Here is a 17,424-nt window from a genome sequence, read left to right as displayed (position 1 = left end):
TCCCAACATCTAGTGGACTGAAAAGTAAAGGCTGTTATAGCAGCAAAGGGAGGTCCAACTTCATATTAATCCTCTTGGTTTGGGAATGAGATGTTGGACAGACCGTGTTCACTGTGAGGTCACTTCCTATTGGTTTGCTGGCTTTGGCTATTTAAAGAAGTGTGTTACAAGGCATGGTTGCCTTGAGAAAGGTCCCGATGGGTTGATTTAATGGTTAAATGATTCCCTTTTCTCTGTAATAATAAAACAGTACCTGTACTTGATCCCAACTAAGATATAATTACCCCTTATTGGGGGCAGAACAGCCCTATTGGGTTTATTTCATGGTTAAATGATTCCCTTTTCTCTGTAATAATAAAACAGTACCTGTACTTGATCCCAACTAAGATATAATTACCCCTTATTGGGGGCAGAACAGCCCTATTGGGTTTATTTCATGGTTAAATGATTCCCTTTTCTCTGTAATAATAAAACAGTACCTGTACTTGATCCCAACTAAGATATAATTACCCCTTATTGGGGCAGAACAGCCCTATTGGGTTTATTTAATGGTTAAATGATTCCCTTTTCTCTGTAATAATAAAACAGTACCTGTACTTGATCCCAACTAAGATATAATTACCCCTTATTGGGGGCAGAACAGCCCTATTGGGTTTATTTAATGGTTAAATGATTCCCTTTTCTCTGTAATAATAAAACAGTACCTGTACTTGATCCCAACTAAGATATAATTACCCCTTATTGGGGCAGAACAGCCCTATTGGCTTTATTTAATGGTTAAATGATTCCCTTTTCTCTGTAATAATAAAACAGTACCTGTACTTGATCCCAACTAAGATATAATTACCCCTTATTGGGGCAGAACAGCCCTATTGGGTTTATTTAATGGTTAAATGATTCCCTTTTCTCTGTAATCATAAAACAGTACCTGTACTTGATCCCAACTAAGATATAATTACCCCTTATTGGGGGCAGAACAGCCCTATTGGGTTTATTTAATGGTTAAATGATTCCCTTTTCTCTGTAATAATAAAACAGTACCTGTACTTGATCCCAACTAAGATATAATTACCCCTTATTGGGGGCAGAACAGCCCTATTGGGTTTATTTAATGGTTAAATGATTCCCTTTTCTCTGTAATAATAAAACAGTACCTGTACTTGATCCCAACTAAGATATAATTACCCCTTATTGGGGCAGAACAGCCCTATTGGGTTTATTTAATGGTTAAATGATTCCCTTTTCTCTGTAATAATAAAACAGTTTATTCAATATTTAAATGATTTTTAGCAGACTTAAGTTATGGAGATCCAAATTATGGAAAAAACCCCAGAAAACCCCAGGTCCTGAGCATTCTGGATAATAGGTCCCATACCTGTATATTCTGAAATGTTAACATCTAAGAGGTGCTTTAAACAAGCATGGAAAGAAGGGTTAAAAACCATAGTTGTTTTGTTTATAACTTGGGCTATATTTATATATGGGCATTTATAGCATGGGAAAAAGCAACAGCTGATAAAATACACCATAAATTTACTTTATAATCAGCTCAAATAGCTTAGTATCTGTCGAACGAAGTCAAGGCTTTTCCTCCAGGGAAGATAACCCCTTTACTGTATAATATCCACTGCATTTCAAAGCTACTCTCCCATTGGTCAAAATAAGGAGGTGTTGTCGTGGGCTTGGTCTGATTGGTTACTTAGTGGGCAGCGGCACTTGCGTACAAAACCGTTATTGGTTTATCTGCAAAATAGAAGATATTGGTGGGGGGTCTTATGCTGCCAGGAAGAGCATCTATATGTGGGCGAGTGGGCACATACGGCATCACCTGTATGAGACTGCTGCGGAATTCTCTCTCTGAAGTAGTAATGGCAGATATAGTAGATCATTTCAAGAAAGGGTTGGATGTGTCGAGTAAGATACTGCGATTACTGCAGATACTAATAGTACAGCTATATGCACGCCTCTTTTAAAATTAAGAGAACTTGGCTTTGATCGTCGTGACTCGTTTACCTTGCAATTAAGAAAAAGTTGATTATACAGGGGTCATTATTGGTGCAAGCCCAAGTAATAGCAAAGTTTGTAGATTCAGCACAAGCCCTATTCCAGGAAGAGAGGGTGGGGTGCAGAATAAGTGCAGGGGGTGCCACAGGGTCCTAGTTACACCACTGCCTGAAACAATAGCAGGGTGACTATTACCCCAATGTTTCTATATATCTGTAACCTTGTTATGGGCTAAGGGGGCCCAGCCTGAAGGCCAGTTAGGGGGGGATTTGGGGTGAGTGCTTATTTGTGCCCTGGGTACCCCTGGAACTATAGCGGGGTGACTGTTACCCCAATGTTTCTATATATCTGTAACCTTGTTATGGGCTAAGGGGGCCCAGCCTGAAGGCCAGTTAGGGGGGGATTTGGGGTGAGTGCTTATTTGTGCCCTGGGTACCCCTGGAACTATAGCAGGGTGACTGTTACCCCAATGTTTCTATATATCTGTAACCTTGTTATGGGCTAAGGGGGCCCAGCCTGAAGGCCAGTTAGGGGGGGATTTGGGGTGAGTGCTTATTTGTGCCCTGGGTACCCCTGGAACTATAGCAGGGTGACTGTTACCCCAATGTTTCTATATATCTGTAACCTTGTTATGGGCTAAGGGGGCCCAGCCTGAAGGCCAGTTAGGGGGGGATTTGGGGTGAGTGCTTATTTGTGCCCTGGGTACCCCTGGAACTATAGCGGGGTGACTGTTACCCCAATGTTTCTATATATCTGTAACCTTGTTATGGGCTAAGGGGGCCCAGCCTGAAGGCCAGTTAGGGGGGGATTTGGGGTGAGTGCTTATTTGTGCCCTGGGTACCCCTGGAACTATAGCGGGGTGATTGTTACCCCAATGTTTCTATATATCTGTAACCTTGTTATGGGCTAAGGGGGCCAGCCTGAAGGCCAGTTAGGGGGGGATTTGGGGTGAGTGCTTATTTGTGCCCTGGGTACCCCTGGAACTATAGCGGGGTGACTGTTACCCCAATGTTTCTATATATCTGTAACCTTGTTATGGGCTAAGGGGCCCAGCCTGAAGGCCAGTTAGGGGGGGATTTGGGGTGAGTGTTTATTTGTGCCCTGGGTACCCCTGGAACTATAGCGGGGTGATTGTTACCCCAATGTTTCTATATATCTGTAACCTTGTTATGGGCTAAGGGGGCCCAGCCTGAAGGCCAGTTAGGGGGGATTTGGGGTGAGTGCTTATTTGTGCCCTGGGTACCCCTGGAACTATAGCGGGGTGACTGTTACCCCAATGTTTCTATATATCTGTAACCTTGTTATGGGCTAAGGGGGCCCAGCCTGAAGGCCAGTTAGGGGGGGATTTGGGGTGAGTGCTTATTTGTGCCCTGGGTACCCCTGGAACTATAGCGGGTGACTGTTACCCCAATGTTTCTATATATCTGTAACCTTGTTATGGGCTAAGGGGGCCCAGCCTGAAGGCCAGTTAGGGGGGATTTGGGGTGAGTGCTTATTTGTGCCCTGGGTACCCCTGGAACTATAGCGGGGTGACTGTTACCCCAATGTTTCTATATATCTGTAACCTTGTTATGGGCTAAGGGGGCCCAGCCTGAAGGCCAGTTAGGGGGGATTTGGGGTGAGTGCTTATTTGTGCCCTGGGTACCCCTGGAACTATAGCAGGGGTGACTGTTACCCCAATGTTTCTATATATCTGTAACCTTGTTATGGGCTAAGGGGGCCCAGCCTGAAGGCCAGTTAGGGGGGGATTTGGGGTGAGTGCTTATTTGTGCCCTGGGTACCCCTGGAACTATAGCGGGGTGACTGTTACCCCAATGTTTCTATATATCTGTTACCTTGTTATGGGCTAAGGGGGCCCAGCCTGAAGGCCAGTTAGGGGGGGATTTGGGGTGAGTGCTTATTTGTGCCCTGGGTACCCCTGGAACTATAGCAGGGTGACTGTTACCCCAATGTTTCTATATATCTGTAACCTTGTTATGGGCTAAGGGGGCCCAGCCTGAAGGCCAGTTAGGGGGGGATTTGGGGTGAGTGCTTATTTGTGCCCTGGGTACCCCTGGAACTATAGCGGGGTGACTGTTACCCCAATGTTTCTATATATCTGTAACCTTGTTATGGGCTAAGGGGGCCCAGCCTGAAGGCCAGTTAGGGGGGATTTGGGGTGAGTGCTTATTTGTGCCCTGGGTACCCCTGGAACTATAGCAGGGTGACTGTTACCCCAATGTTTCTATATATCTGTAACCTTGTTATGGGCTAAGGGGGCCCAGCCTGAAGGCCAGTTAGGGGGGGATTTGGGATGAGTGCTTATTTGTGCCCTGGGTACCCCTGGAACTATAGCAGGGTGACTGTTACCCCAATGTTTCTATATATCTGTAACCTTGTTATGGGCTAAGGGGGCCCAGCCTGAAGGCCAGTTAGGGGGGGATTTGGGGTGAGTGTTTATTTGTGCCCTGGGTACCCCTGGAACTATAGCGGGGTGATTGTTACCCCAATGTTTCTATATATCTGTAACCTTGTTATGGGCTAAGGGGGCCCAGCCTGAAGGCCAGTTAGGGGGAGATTTGGGGTGAGTGCTTATTTGTGCCCTGGGTACCCCTGGAACTATAGCAGGGTGACTGTTACCCCAATGTTTCTATATATCTGTAACCTTGTTATGGGCTAAGGGGGCCCAGTTAGGGGGAGATTTAGTTGGCTCACATACTGACTTATAGCAGTATAGCTGCCACCTCAGTCCCCCCCTCCCACCCCAGTCAACAGCTTCTACTCATGACCAATGCCAATCACCTTCCCCCCTCTGAGCTTGACACCACAGTTCCTGGGGAGCAGGCCGGGGTTGGCAGGGCCTATACAGGGACCCCCAAGTCTTCTCCTAGTGTACCATAAGCCCAGTCTCACCTTCTCTAAAGCCATAATTCATGGTATCTTTCATCTGCTGAGGTCCTAGTTTTTTACCACCAAACAAGGCTTGAACCAAAAAAATAGAAATAGAGCCATAGCAGGCTAGACGCTACTTAGGGAGCCAAGGCCTTTCCTTCTGTTTGAAGGTCTTTTATTAAATGGCATTGAGAGTGCAAACTTCCCTGACCTCCACCGCACTTGCCAATTGGCTTTACCCACCGCCTTAGTTGGCAGAATTTTCTGGACCTTTGCAGCTCCAATGATCAGGCAAATGTGTTTATGTATGGATAACATTAGTTCTTTGTAGTAGGAGAGACTGCAATTTGTTCTGGTGCCCAAAACAGGAATGCCCAATAGAAAAACCCAAGCCTAAGACTAAGTACTTGGGTACAAAACCTTTTGTCATTCTCTGTACTTAAGGTGCCCATACACGGGCCAATTCTAGCTGCCGATATGGGTCCCTTAGACCGACTCGGCAGCTTATCGGCCCGTGTAGGGACACTACTGACGGGCCTGCCCGACCGATATCTGGCCTGAAATCGACCAGATCTCGAATGGGCAGGTTAAAAAATCTAGTTGGATCGGGGGCCGCATCGGCTCGTTGATACAGTCCCCGGACCGACTTTGCCTATACCCATCGTTATGGGGCCAAACGATCAGATTAGCCTGGATTCTCCTGATATCGCCCACCCGTAGGTGGGGGATATCGGGCGAAGATCCGCTCGCTTGGCGACATCACCAAATGAGCGGATCTTAAGGTGTATGGGCACCTTTATTTAGCAACCAAAATAGAAGATATTGGTTGGGGTCTTATGCTGGATGAACTGCCCAGCATATATTTTTTGGAAATAAACTGGTTAAAATGTGACACACAGGTTGTTGTTTGGTAGGTTTGTTTATAGGGGAGGGCTATTTTTATTTGATGAATATCCTTAGCATAGGGAAAAAGCAGCAGGTGGCAAAATACACCATTGGTTTGTTCTACAATCTGTTCAAACACCTCCTTATCTGGCAGATAAAGCCAAGGCTCTTCCTTACAGGTATATAATGCACAGCCGCCAGTGAGAGTCAGAAGAGCGGTGCTGCTGCCTACACTCCTCTGGGTTGGAAACAAGCTGGCTAAAATGAAGGGGTGCTTTGTTATACTCACTCTGATCGGTTTCTGCTATGGGCAGTCACGCCTGGGTAAGAGCCTTTATCCTTCTCTGCTTGGCAGGTACAAGTGGGTGCATGGAACCATATGGAATTTTTCCCAGAAAAATGGCAAATATATTAGAGAAGGGATCCCCAACCTTTCTTACTCGTGAGCCACAGTCAAATGTAAAAGACTTGGGGAGCAACACAAGCACCATAAAAGTTCATGGAGGAGCCAAATAAGGGCTGTGATTGGCTATTAGGCAGCCTCTATGCACCCTATCAGCTTACAGGGGGCTTTATTTGGTAGGAAATCTTGTTTTTATTCAACCAAAACTTGCCCCCAAGTCAGGAATTCAAAAATAACTCCCTGGTTTGGGGGCACTGAGAGCAACACCCAAGGGGTTGGGGAGCAACATGTTGCCCCGGAGCCACTGGTTGGGGATCACTGTATTTGATAGTTTCAAGAAAGCGTTGGGTGCATTTTTTAGGGGAATGGTCTAATACAAAGTCATTTGTCATCCTTAGCTAAATAGCTAGATACATATGTCCATGGGAGTACAGGATAGCTGGAAACGGAAGCCCGGAGGATCCAATGGTATATATATATTGATTGGGTGTAGGTATGGGCTTGTCCATGAGAACTCTATACTTATTCCAATAAGCTCTACCTCCTTTTAAGAGATGCTTATTACAATAAACCTTCCTGCTACCAAATATCTACCATATTTGTCATAGAATGTACAGGTATGGGACCTGTTATCCAGAATACTGTGGACCTAGGGTTTCCCAGATAAGGGATCTTTCTGTAATTTGGATCCCCATAACTTAAGTCTGCTAAAAATCATTTAAATACAGAATACACCAAATAGGACTGTTCTGCCCCAATAAGGGGTAATTATATCTTAGTTGGGATCAAGTACAGGTACTGTTTTATTATTACAGAGAAAAGGGAATCATTTAACCATTAAATAAACCCAATAGGGCTGTTCTGCCCCCAATAAGGGGTAATTATATCTTAGTTGGGATCAAGTACAGGTACTGTTTTATTATTACAGAGAAAAGGGAATCATTTAACCATGAAATAAACCCAATAGGACTGTTCTGCCCCCAATAAGGGGTAATTATATCTTAGTTGGGATCAAGTACAGGTACTGTTTTATTATTACAGAGAAAAGGGAATCATTTAACCATGAAATAAACCCAATAGGGCTGTTCTGCCCCCAATAAGGGGTAATTATATCTTAGTTGGGATCAAGTACAGGTACTGTTTTATTATTACAGAGAAAAGGGAATCATTTAACCATGAAATAAACCCAATAGGGCTGTTCTGCCCCCAATAAGGGGTAATTATATCTTAGTTGGGATCAAGTACAGGTACTGTTTTATTATTACAGAGAAAAAGGAATCATTTTTAAAAATTAGAATTATTTGCTTATAATGGAGTTTATGGGAGATGGACTTTCCGTAATTCTGAACTTTCTGGATAATGGGTTTCCAGATAAGGGATCCCATACCTGTACTTCATATAATACATTCCTGTCTGCAGGATCCTACAATCTAGAAAGCTTCATAAGTGTCTCTGGATTGTCTTCGGGAGCCTATATGGCCAACCAGTTCCACGTTTCTCATTCCGGGAAGGTGATTGGAGCAGCCATGTTTGCTGGAGGTAAGAAGCCTTTCTTTCTAGCTCTATTCTGAATCACAACTATCAATTCAGGTAATTCTGTTCAATGATATAGTGGCCTAAGAAAATGATCAGCCCAATATAATTCCAGTAAGTGTAGCTTTGCTATAGATCATGGCCTCCAGAATGTCCATAATTACTGTCCATTTTATTAAATTAATTCTACATTTATTCCTAGCTTTAGTTTTTAATGCACTAATGGATTATTGTTTTTACCTTTACTACTCAAACCCCTCTGGAATCAGGAGAGTTTAGATAATGAGCTCTGTATAAACAAACCTTCCAAGTTTTATCTCAGTCTTACAGATCAGGAGGAATTCATTATTTTTACTGGGATGGGTTATTTGATCAACTACCTTTTCCTCCACCAAAAAATGCTGTGAAGGGAGTAGGGCCAAATAGAAAGGCTTTTAGCAAGAAATAATATCTATTCAACTTACCCTACCAGTTGGCTTTCCCTTTTCCTGAAATGGTTTAATAAAACAATTGGCTTCTGTTGGAACATTGTCACAGGCCCATATTACTGTGCGTTGGGGAATTCACTGACTGCGACCGGCACTTGTATGAAGTATCCCTCCAGCATAAGTGTCCTCTCTCTAAAGACTTTCACCCAGACTTACGCCAATACCGGCCAGATTGACCCCGTATCCAATCTTGCACGTAGTAAGGTCTTCATCTTCTCCGGCTCCCTGGACTCAGTTTTAGTCCCAGGTAAGTTATTATTATTAACATTTATTTATAAAGCGCCAACATATTCCGCAGCGCTGTACAATAAGTGGGTTTCATACATTGGGCATACAGAGTAACATATAAAGCAACCAATAACCGATACAGGAGGGGAAGAGAGCCCTGCCCAAAAGAGCTTACACTCTACAAGGAGTAACATATAAAGCAATCAATAACCGATACAGGAGGGGAAGAGAGCCCTGCCCAAAAGAGCTTACAATCTACAAGGAGTAACATATAAAGCAATCAATAACCGATACAAGAGGTGAAGAGAGCCCTGCCCAAAAGAGCTTACACTCTACAAGATACAAACTTACACTTCAATAGACAATAAGAGACCCATGCTCTGATTAATGGTTGCTCTCCTGATTGGTCTAAAAATTATCACAGTTTGCCCAGGTCTAGTCACTCAAACTAATCAATCAGATGCCAGATTTCATTATCAAAATTGCACTAGACTAGTAAACACTAAAGGTGCCCATACACTATAAGCGAGCGAGCGGATCTTCACCCGATATCCCCACCTACGGGTGGGCGATATCGGGTAGCAAGGGACTTAAAAAAAAAATAATCCGATCGTTTGGCCCTGGGGCCAAACGATTGGATTACATTTAAGTTTATGGGGCAGTCGGTTCGGGGACCGCATCAACGAGCCAATGCGGTCCCCGATCCGACCGGATTTTCTAACCTGGCCGATTGAGATCTGGACGATTTCAGGCCAGATATTGGTCGGACAGGCCCCTCGTTAGATCAAGTACAGGTACTGTTTTATTATTACAGAGAAAAGGGAATCATTTAACCATTAAATAAACCCAATAGGGCTGTTCTGCCCCAATAAGGGGTAATTATATCTTAGTTGGGATCAAGTACAGGTACTGTTTTATTATTACAGAGAAAAGGGAATCATTTAACCATTAAATAAACCCAATAGGGCTGTTCTGCCCCAATAAGGGGTAATTATATCTTAGTTGGGATCAAGTACAGGTACTGTTTTATTATTACAGAGAAAAGGGAATCATTTAACCATTAAATAAACCCAATAGGGCTGTTCTGCCCCCAATAAGGGGTAATTATATCTTAGTTGGGATCAAGTACAGGTACTGTTTTATTATTACAGAGAAAAGGGAATCATTTAACCATTAAATAAACCCAATAGGGCTGTTCTGCCCCCAATAAGGGGTAATTATATCTTAGTTGGGATCAAGTACAGGTACTGTTTTATTATTACAGAGAAAAGGGAATCATTTAACCATTAAATAAACCCAATAGGGCTGTTCTGCCCCCAATAAGAGGGAATTATATCTTAGTTGGGATCAAGTACAGGTACTGTTTTATTATTACAGAGAAAAGGGAATCATTTAACCATTAAATAAACCCAATAGGACTGTTCTGCCCCAATAAGGGGTAATTATATCTTAGTTGGGATCAAGTACAGGTACTGTTTTATTATTACAGAGAAAAGGGAATCATTTAACCATTAAATAAACCCAATAGGGCTGTAGGGGTGTAACGGGTTTCCGGATAAGGGATCCCATACCTGTATATAAAATGCATATATGCTCCTATAGTCAGCCCGTGTATGGGGACCTTAACTGGTTGCTATGGGTTAAATCATGGGTCCCCAACCTTTCTTACTCGGGAGCCACAGTCAAATGTAAAAAGACTTGGGGAGCAACACAAGCACCATAAAAGTTCATGGAGGAGCCAAAATAAGGGCTGTGATTGGCTATTAGGCAGCCTCTATGCACCCTATCAGCTTACAGGGGCTTTATTTGGTAGGAAATCTTGTTTTTATTCAACCAAAACTTGCCCCCAAGTCAGGAATTCAAAAATAACTCCCTGGTTTGGGGGCACTGAGAGCAACATCCAAGGGGTTGGGGAGCAACATGTTGCCCCTGGTTGGGGATCACTGGGTTAAATGGTGTCTCTTTGCATGAGCGGCAAACCTGGTTGGTTGGTTGGTTGGTTGAGACTATGGTTATTGATCAATGGCAAATGGGGGACGTTCACCCACCCTAGAGCAAACCTAACATTAGCACCATAAGTGATGTCGTCCAATGGGGGGATGAAGGCCTATCTTTTGACCCATGGCCTGCAGACCCATGGCCTGCAGACCCACAAACCTGCACCCCTACCTTCATTTTTTGTGTGTACCTATTGCAGGACCCTACCTATTGTCTTTCTAACCCCAATTATTCCATGTTCTAGGAGTTGCAAAAAAGCTCGAGGAGTATTACAAAGCCTACATTACCAGCACTGGGGCCATCAAAGCTGTGTATAATATCCCAGCTGAGCATGGAATGGTGAGTATGACATTTACACATTGGGTCACTGTCAGTCTTCCCACTACTCTCCCGGGGAATCAAACTCACGAACATGGAATAATGGAAAAATGGCGGTCAGCATTACAGAAAGACACCGCCCCCCATAGGAGCAAACAGAAAACACAGATGTGGTGTTTTTAGTAACCACACAACTTTGTATTTCAGCCAACTGAAAGCTATGGAGGGGCTTGTGGAACCAAAACCCATGATTACATCAACAACTGTAACTACAATGGCGCCTACGAAGCTCTGAACCACATCTATGGGGGCCTTCAGGTTAGCGCCATACCGGATCATCTGTGTAGGAATGATTTCTCTTTATCCCTGTTTGTTCACTCACAAAATCCTACTGTTTTCTTTGCAGAAGCCAAGCTCATCGGCCGTGCCAGCCGGACAGGTAAATAAAGGGAAATGACTTGGGTGTAAATAATAATAATTCTTCTCCTCCACACGGATTATTATTATCCAAAATGTATATAGCGCAGTTGTTTACAGAGCCATTTATAGAGATTAAACATCATTCCCATCAGCCCCTGCCCCAGTGAGCTTACAATCTAAGGTCCCTATCACATTCCCATCAGTCCCTGCCCCAGTGAGCTTACAATCTAAGGTCCCTATCCCATTCCCATCAGTCCCTGCCCCAGTGAGCTTACAATCTAAGGTCCCTATCCCATTCCCATCAGTCCCTGCCCCAGTGGAGCTTACAATCTAAGGTCCCTATCCCATTCCCATCAGTCCCTGCCCCAGTGGAGCTTACAATCTAAGGACCCTATCACATTCCCATCAGTCCCTGCCCCAGTGAGCTTACAATCTAAGGTCCCTATCACATTCCCATCAGTCCCTGCCCCAGTGAGTTTACAATCTAAGGTCCCTATCACATTCCCATCAGTCCGCCTGTGCCCAGTGAGCTTACAATTCTAAGGTCCCTATCACATTCCCATCAGTCCCTGCCCCAGTGAGCTTACAATCTAAGGTCCCTATCGCATTCTTCATCAGTCCCCTGCCCCAGTGAGCTTACAATCTAAGGTCCCTATCGCATTCCCCATCAGTCCCCTGCCCCAGTGAGCTTACAATCTAAGGTCCCTATCACATTCCCATCAGCCCCTGCCCCAGTGGAGCTTACAATCTAAGGTCCCTATCACATTCCCATCAGCCCCTGCCCCAGTGAGCTTACAATCTAAGGTCCCTATTACATTCCCCATTCAGTCCCTGCCCCAGTGAGCTTACAATCTAAGGTCCCTATCACATTCCCATCAGTCCCTGCCCCAGTGAGCTTACAATCTAAGGTCCCTATCCCCATTCCCATCAGTCCCCTGCCCCAGTGAGCTTACAATCTAAGGTCCCTATCACATTCCCATCAGTCCCTGCCCCAGTGGAGCTTACAATCTAAGGTCCCTATCACATTCCCATCAGTCCCTGCCCCAGTGGAGCTTACAATCTAAGGTACCTATCACATTCCCATCAGTCCCTGCCCCAGTGAGCTTACAATCTAAGGTCACTATCACATTCCCATCAGTCCCTGCCCAAATGGAGCTTACAATCTAAGGTCCCTATCACATTCCCATCAGTCCCTGCCCCAGTGGAGCTTACAATCTAAGGTCCCTATCCCATTCCCATCAGTCCCTGCCCCAGTGGAGCTTACAATCTAAGGTCCCTATCCCATTCCCATCAGTCCCTGCCCCAGTGGAGCTTACAATCTAAGGTCCCTATCAACATTCCCATCAGTCCCTGCCCCAGTGGAGCTTACAATCTAAGGTCCCTATCACATTCCCATCAGTCCCTGCCCCAGTGAGCTTACAATCTAAGGTCCCTATCACATTCCCATCAGTCCCTGCCCCAGTGAGCTTACAATCTAAGGTACCTATCACATTCCCATCAGTCCCTGCCCCAGTGAGTTTACAATCTAAGGTCCCTATCACATTCCCATCAGTCCCTGCCCCAGTGAGCTTACAATCTAAGGTCCCTATCACATTCACACACACTAGGATCAATTATACGCACAAAAACACACAGACCCACGGGCATATGAATATCTGACCCCTCTCTATTTTAAATTTCCAGCTGATACTGTTTGACCAATCAGAATATTTCAACCTGGCCCCTCCCATCACATACGGAATGGATACAGCTGGTTACGTCTACGTTCCTCCCTCCTGCCAAGCCGGCGCAAGTAAGTGGCCCTTTAAAGGGGGTAGTTCACCTTTAAATGAACTTTTAATATGTTGTAGATATTGATATCCGGAGACAATTAACAATTGGTCTTCATTTTTATTTTCTATGGTTTTTCAGATATTTAGCTGTTTGGTCAGCAGTTCTCCAATTGGTATTTTAGAAGCTAGCTGGTTTCTAGGGTATTTTTTACCTTAGTAACAGGGTTGGACTGGGCCGAAAATGGGGGAAAATACCCGGTTGGCCCCATTGTGCTAGACCCGACCCTACTGCCGCTTCCTTTAGCCTCCGATGTCCTCCCCTGACGCGTTTCACATACGCACCTATACATATATTTTACCTTCTCCTTTAGTTATTCTATAATAATGACATTTCGACTGACATTTTCCATTCTGGTTTCAGGGTGCCGACTCCATATTGCTTTTCACGGCTGTGTGCAAGGAAGGTAAGGAACTTGTTTTTTTGCCTCTATTCATCTACTGCAACCATCACTATTCTCTATCACTATTGTTTATGTTCAGTAACTATAAATTAGATTCTACAGTGTCTTTATTTTATTTTTGCAGAGAGGCTGTTGGGGACAAATTTGCCCGAAATGCAGGCTACAACCAAGTGGCGGATCTCAATAACCTGATAATCCTGTACCCTCAGGCCAGAACTACTGCACTTAATCCTAATGGATGCTGGGACTGGTAAATTCACTTTCATTTTCCCGTGATCTGTTTCTAGGCAATGTGTAACTAGTACCCTCACATATAGTAGGGAGAGATGGTGCCTATAGTAGCAGTGGGGGGATAATAGCCTCTGGGAAGGGACTGGGGCTGTGGGATAGCAGGTATAGTAGGGAGAGATGGTGCCTATAGTAGCAGTGGGGGGATAATAGCCTCTGGAAGGGACTGGGGCTGTGGGATAGCAGGTATAGTAGGGAGAGATGGTGCCTATAGTAGCAGTGGGGGATAATAGCCTCTGGGAAGGGACTGGGGCTGTGGGATAGCAGGTATAGTAGGGAGAGATGGTGCCTATAGTAGCAGTGGGGGGATAATAGCCTCTGGGAAGGGACTGGGGCTGTGGGATAGCAGGTATAGTAGGGAGAGATGGTGCCTATAGTAGCAGTGGGGGGATAATAGCCTCTGGGAAGGGACTGGGGCTGTGGGATAGCAGGTATAGTAGGGGAGAGATGGTGCCTATAGTAGCAGTGGGGGATAATAGCCTCTGGGAAGGGGACTGGGGCTGTGGGATAGCAGGTATAGTAGGGAGAGATGGTGCCTATAGTAGCAGTGGGGGGATAATAGCCTCTGGGAAGGGACTGGGGCTGTGGGATAGCAGGTATAGTAGGGAGAGATGGTGCCTATAGTAGCAGTGGGGGGATAATAGCCTCTGGGAAGGGACTGGGGCTGTGGGATAGCAGGTATAGTAGGGAGAGATGGTGCCTATAGTAGCAGTGGGGGGATAATAGCCTCTGGGAAGGGACTGGGGCTGTGGGATAGCAGGTATAGTAGGGAGAGATGGTGCCTATAGTAGCAGTGGGGGGATAATAGCCTCTGGGAAGGGACTGGGGCTGTGGGATAGCAGGTATAGTAGGGAGAGATGGTGCCTATAGTAGCAGTGGGGGGATAATAGCCTCTGGGAAGGGACTGGGGCTGTGGGATAGCAGGTATAGTAGGGAGAGATGGTGCCTATAGTAGCAGTGGGGGGATAATAGCCTCTGGGAAGGGACTGGGGCTGTGGGATAGCAGGTATAGTAGGGAGAGATGGTGCCTATAGTAGCAGTGGGGGGATAATAGCCTCTGGGAAGGGACTGGGGCTGTGGGATAGCAGGTATAGTAGGGAGAGATGGTGCCTATAGTAGCAGTGGGGGGATAATAGCCTCTGGGAAGGGACTGGGGCTGTGGGATAGCAGGTATAGTAGGGAGAGATGGTGCCTATAGTAGCAGTGGGGGGATAATAGCCTCTGGGAAGGGACTGGGGCTGTGGGATAGCAGGTATAGTAGGGAGAGATGGTGCCTATAGTAGCAGTGGGGGATAATAGCCTCTGGGAAGGGACTGGGGCTGTGGGATAGCAGGTATAGTAGGGAGAGATGGTGCCTATAGTAGCAGTGGGGGGATAATAGCCTCTGGGAAGGGACTGGGGCTGTGGGATAGCAGGTATAGTAGGGAGAGATGGTGGCCTATAGTAGCAGTGGGGGGGATAATAGCCTCTGGGAAGGGACTGGGGCTGTGGGATAGCAGGTATAGTAGGGAGAGATGGTGGCCTATAGTAGCAGTGGGGGAGGATAATAGCCTCTGGGAAGGGACTGGGGCTGTGGGATAGCAGGTATAGTAGGGAGAGATGGTGCCTATAGTAGCAGTGGGGGGATAATAGCCTCTGGGAAGGGACTGGGGCTGTGGGATAGCAGGTATAGTAGGGAGAGATGGTGCCTATAGTAGCAGTGGGGGGATAATAGCCTCTGGGAAGGGACTGGGGCTGTGGGATAGCAGGTATAGTAGGGAGAGATGGTGCCTATAGTAGCAGTGGGGGGATAATAGCCTCTGGGAAGGGACTGGGGCTGTGGGATAGCAGGTATAGTAGGGAGAGATGGTGCCTATAGTAGCAGTGGGGGGGATAATAGCCTCTGGGAAGGGACTGTGGCTGTGGGATAGCAGGTATAGTAGGGAGAGATGGTGCCTATAGTAGCAGTGGGGGATAATAGCCTCTGGGAAGGGACTGGGGCTGTGGGATAGCAGGTATAGTAGGGAGAGATGGTGCCTATAGTAACAGTGGGGGGATAATAGCCTCTGGGAAGGGACTGGGGCTGTGGGATAGCAGGTATAGTAGGGAGAGATGGTGCCTATAGTAACAGTGGGGGGATAATAGCCTCTGGGAAGGGACTGGGGCTGTGGGATAGCAGGTATAGTAGGGAGAGATGGTGCCTATAGTAGCAGTGGGGGGATAATAGCCTCTGGGAAGGGACTGGGGCTGTGGGATAGCAGGTATAGTAGGGAGAGATGGTGCCTATAGTAGCAGTGGGGGGATAATAGCCTCTGGGAAGGGACTGGGGCTATTTCCCCTCAATAAAGCATCTGTATTTTTGGGTTAATATCCCCTTTACGTCCTGTTTTATTAAACAATACAATTTTTCTTTATCTCCCAGGTGGGGTTACACAGGAATCACATACGGTAAGAGATATTTCTTGTTTTATTTTATTTCTTTGCCTTCCTCATTTATTACCTCTCATTATCCCTTTTAAGGGCCAATAGCACCAAAACTGAAATGCCATTATTTGACTGTACAGACAATTTATTTGTATATTTATCCACAAAAAAGCCTCTGTTTATAACAATGTTGTAACATTACATTATTCTGTGTTTCTCTTTAGCTACTAAGAATTCCTTCCAAGTGTCTGGCGTAGAGAGAATGGCGCTGAGGGCCCAGGGATTGTACTAACACCGTGTTGGGGGTCAACAGCCAATGGGGGTCACTGTTACATGTTCTATTTGTAAATATTCACATTTGTAAATAAAGTTTGTTTATTGTATAAAATAAGGTTGTATTTATGCCTGAAACCCATGGGCAAAGCTTAGTCATATAATGATAGACCTTCAGAAATACAAATACGCTCTCATGTTTATTGTTTATTCAGTGAGAAATGTGTACAACCATGATCATTACATATATGTACAATGTATGCACCTTTGTCAATAAACAGAATTGTTAAAAAAGAACTCTGAGTATCACTCATGTATTATAAGGGATAATGTTCCCCCTACTGTAAATGATAAGGATATTAGCAGTCACTGAGGGGTTCTGTGCCCATATAAAGGCACAAGGCTGCAGGCTGAGTTATACAGGGAACTCTGAGTATCACTCATGTATTATAAGGGATAATGTACCCCCTACTGTAAATGATAAGGATATTAGCAGTCACTGAGGGGTTCTGTGCCCATATAAAGGCACAAGGCTGCAGGCTGAGTTATACAGGGAACTCTGAGTATCACTCATGTATTATAAGGGATAATGTACCCCCTACTGTAAATGATAAGGATATTAGCAGTCACTGAGGGGTTCTGTGCCCATATAAAGGCACAAGGCTGCAGGCTGAGTTATACAGGGAACTCTCTCCTGTATTATAAGGGATAATGTACCCCCTACTGTAAATGATAAGGATATTAGCAGTCACTGAGGGGTTCTGTGCCCATATAAAGGCACAAGGCTGCAGGCTGAGTTATACAGGGAACTCTGAGTATCACTCATGTATTATAAGGGATAATGTACCCCCTACTGTAAATGATAAGGATATTAGCAGTCACTGAGGGGTTCTGTGCCCCCCATATAAAGGCACAAGGCTGCAGGCTGAGTTATACAGGGAACTCTGAGTATCACTCATGTATTATAAGGGATAATGTACCCCCTACTGTAAATGATAAGGATATTAGCAGTCACCAGTGGCCCAGTAATAGCCTCATATCTCACAGGAATTTCAGAGATCTCGGTAGCTATACGTGTA

At 45.3% G+C, this 17,424-nt stretch overlaps 1 protein-coding gene across 1 annotated transcript; it reads left to right on the top strand.

Moving 5' to 3' along the window:
- The first annotated feature begins 5,962 nt into the window (after window positions 1-5,962).
- LOC100497868 lies at window positions 5,963-16,642 on the top strand. Its single transcript, XM_031898664.1, has 11 exons — window positions 5,963-6,084; window positions 7,583-7,702; window positions 8,234-8,431; window positions 10,655-10,749; window positions 10,936-11,046; window positions 11,135-11,167; window positions 12,832-12,940; window positions 13,342-13,384; window positions 13,506-13,631; window positions 16,071-16,096; window positions 16,297-16,642. The coding sequence occupies exons 1-11, from the start codon at window positions 6,024-6,026 to the stop codon at window positions 16,362-16,364; spliced, it is 990 nt and encodes a 329-aa protein (XP_031754524.1). The 5' UTR covers window positions 5,963-6,023; the 3' UTR covers window positions 16,365-16,642.
- Window positions 16,643-17,424: the final 782 nt, after the last annotated feature.

This window comes from Xenopus tropicalis, chromosome 3, assembly GCF_000004195.4.
Source record: "Xenopus tropicalis strain Nigerian chromosome 3, UCB_Xtro_10.0, whole genome shotgun sequence".
Classification (NCBI taxonomy): Eukaryota; Metazoa; Chordata; class Amphibia; order Anura; family Pipidae; genus Xenopus; species Xenopus tropicalis.
The sequence above is the reverse complement of the archived record's forward strand: the minus strand, read 5'-3'. Positions and strand labels throughout refer to the sequence as shown.

What these genes read in the sequence shown, in the direction of transcription:
- LOC100497868 (XM_031898664.1), top strand. Translation starts at nt 6,024, where the DNA reads ATGAAGGGGTGCTTTGTTATACTCACTCTGATCGGTTTCTGCTATGGG. An exon ending in TCCCAGCTGAGCATGGAATG is followed by an intron (nt 10,750 to 10,935) that starts GTGAGTATGACA and finishes TTTGTATTTCAG; the next exon opens with CCAACTGAAAGCTATGGAGG. An exon ending in CGGCCGTGCCAGCCGGACAG is followed by an intron (nt 11,168 to 12,831) that starts GTAAATAAAGGG and finishes TTAAATTTCCAG; the next exon opens with CTGATACTGTTTGACCAATC.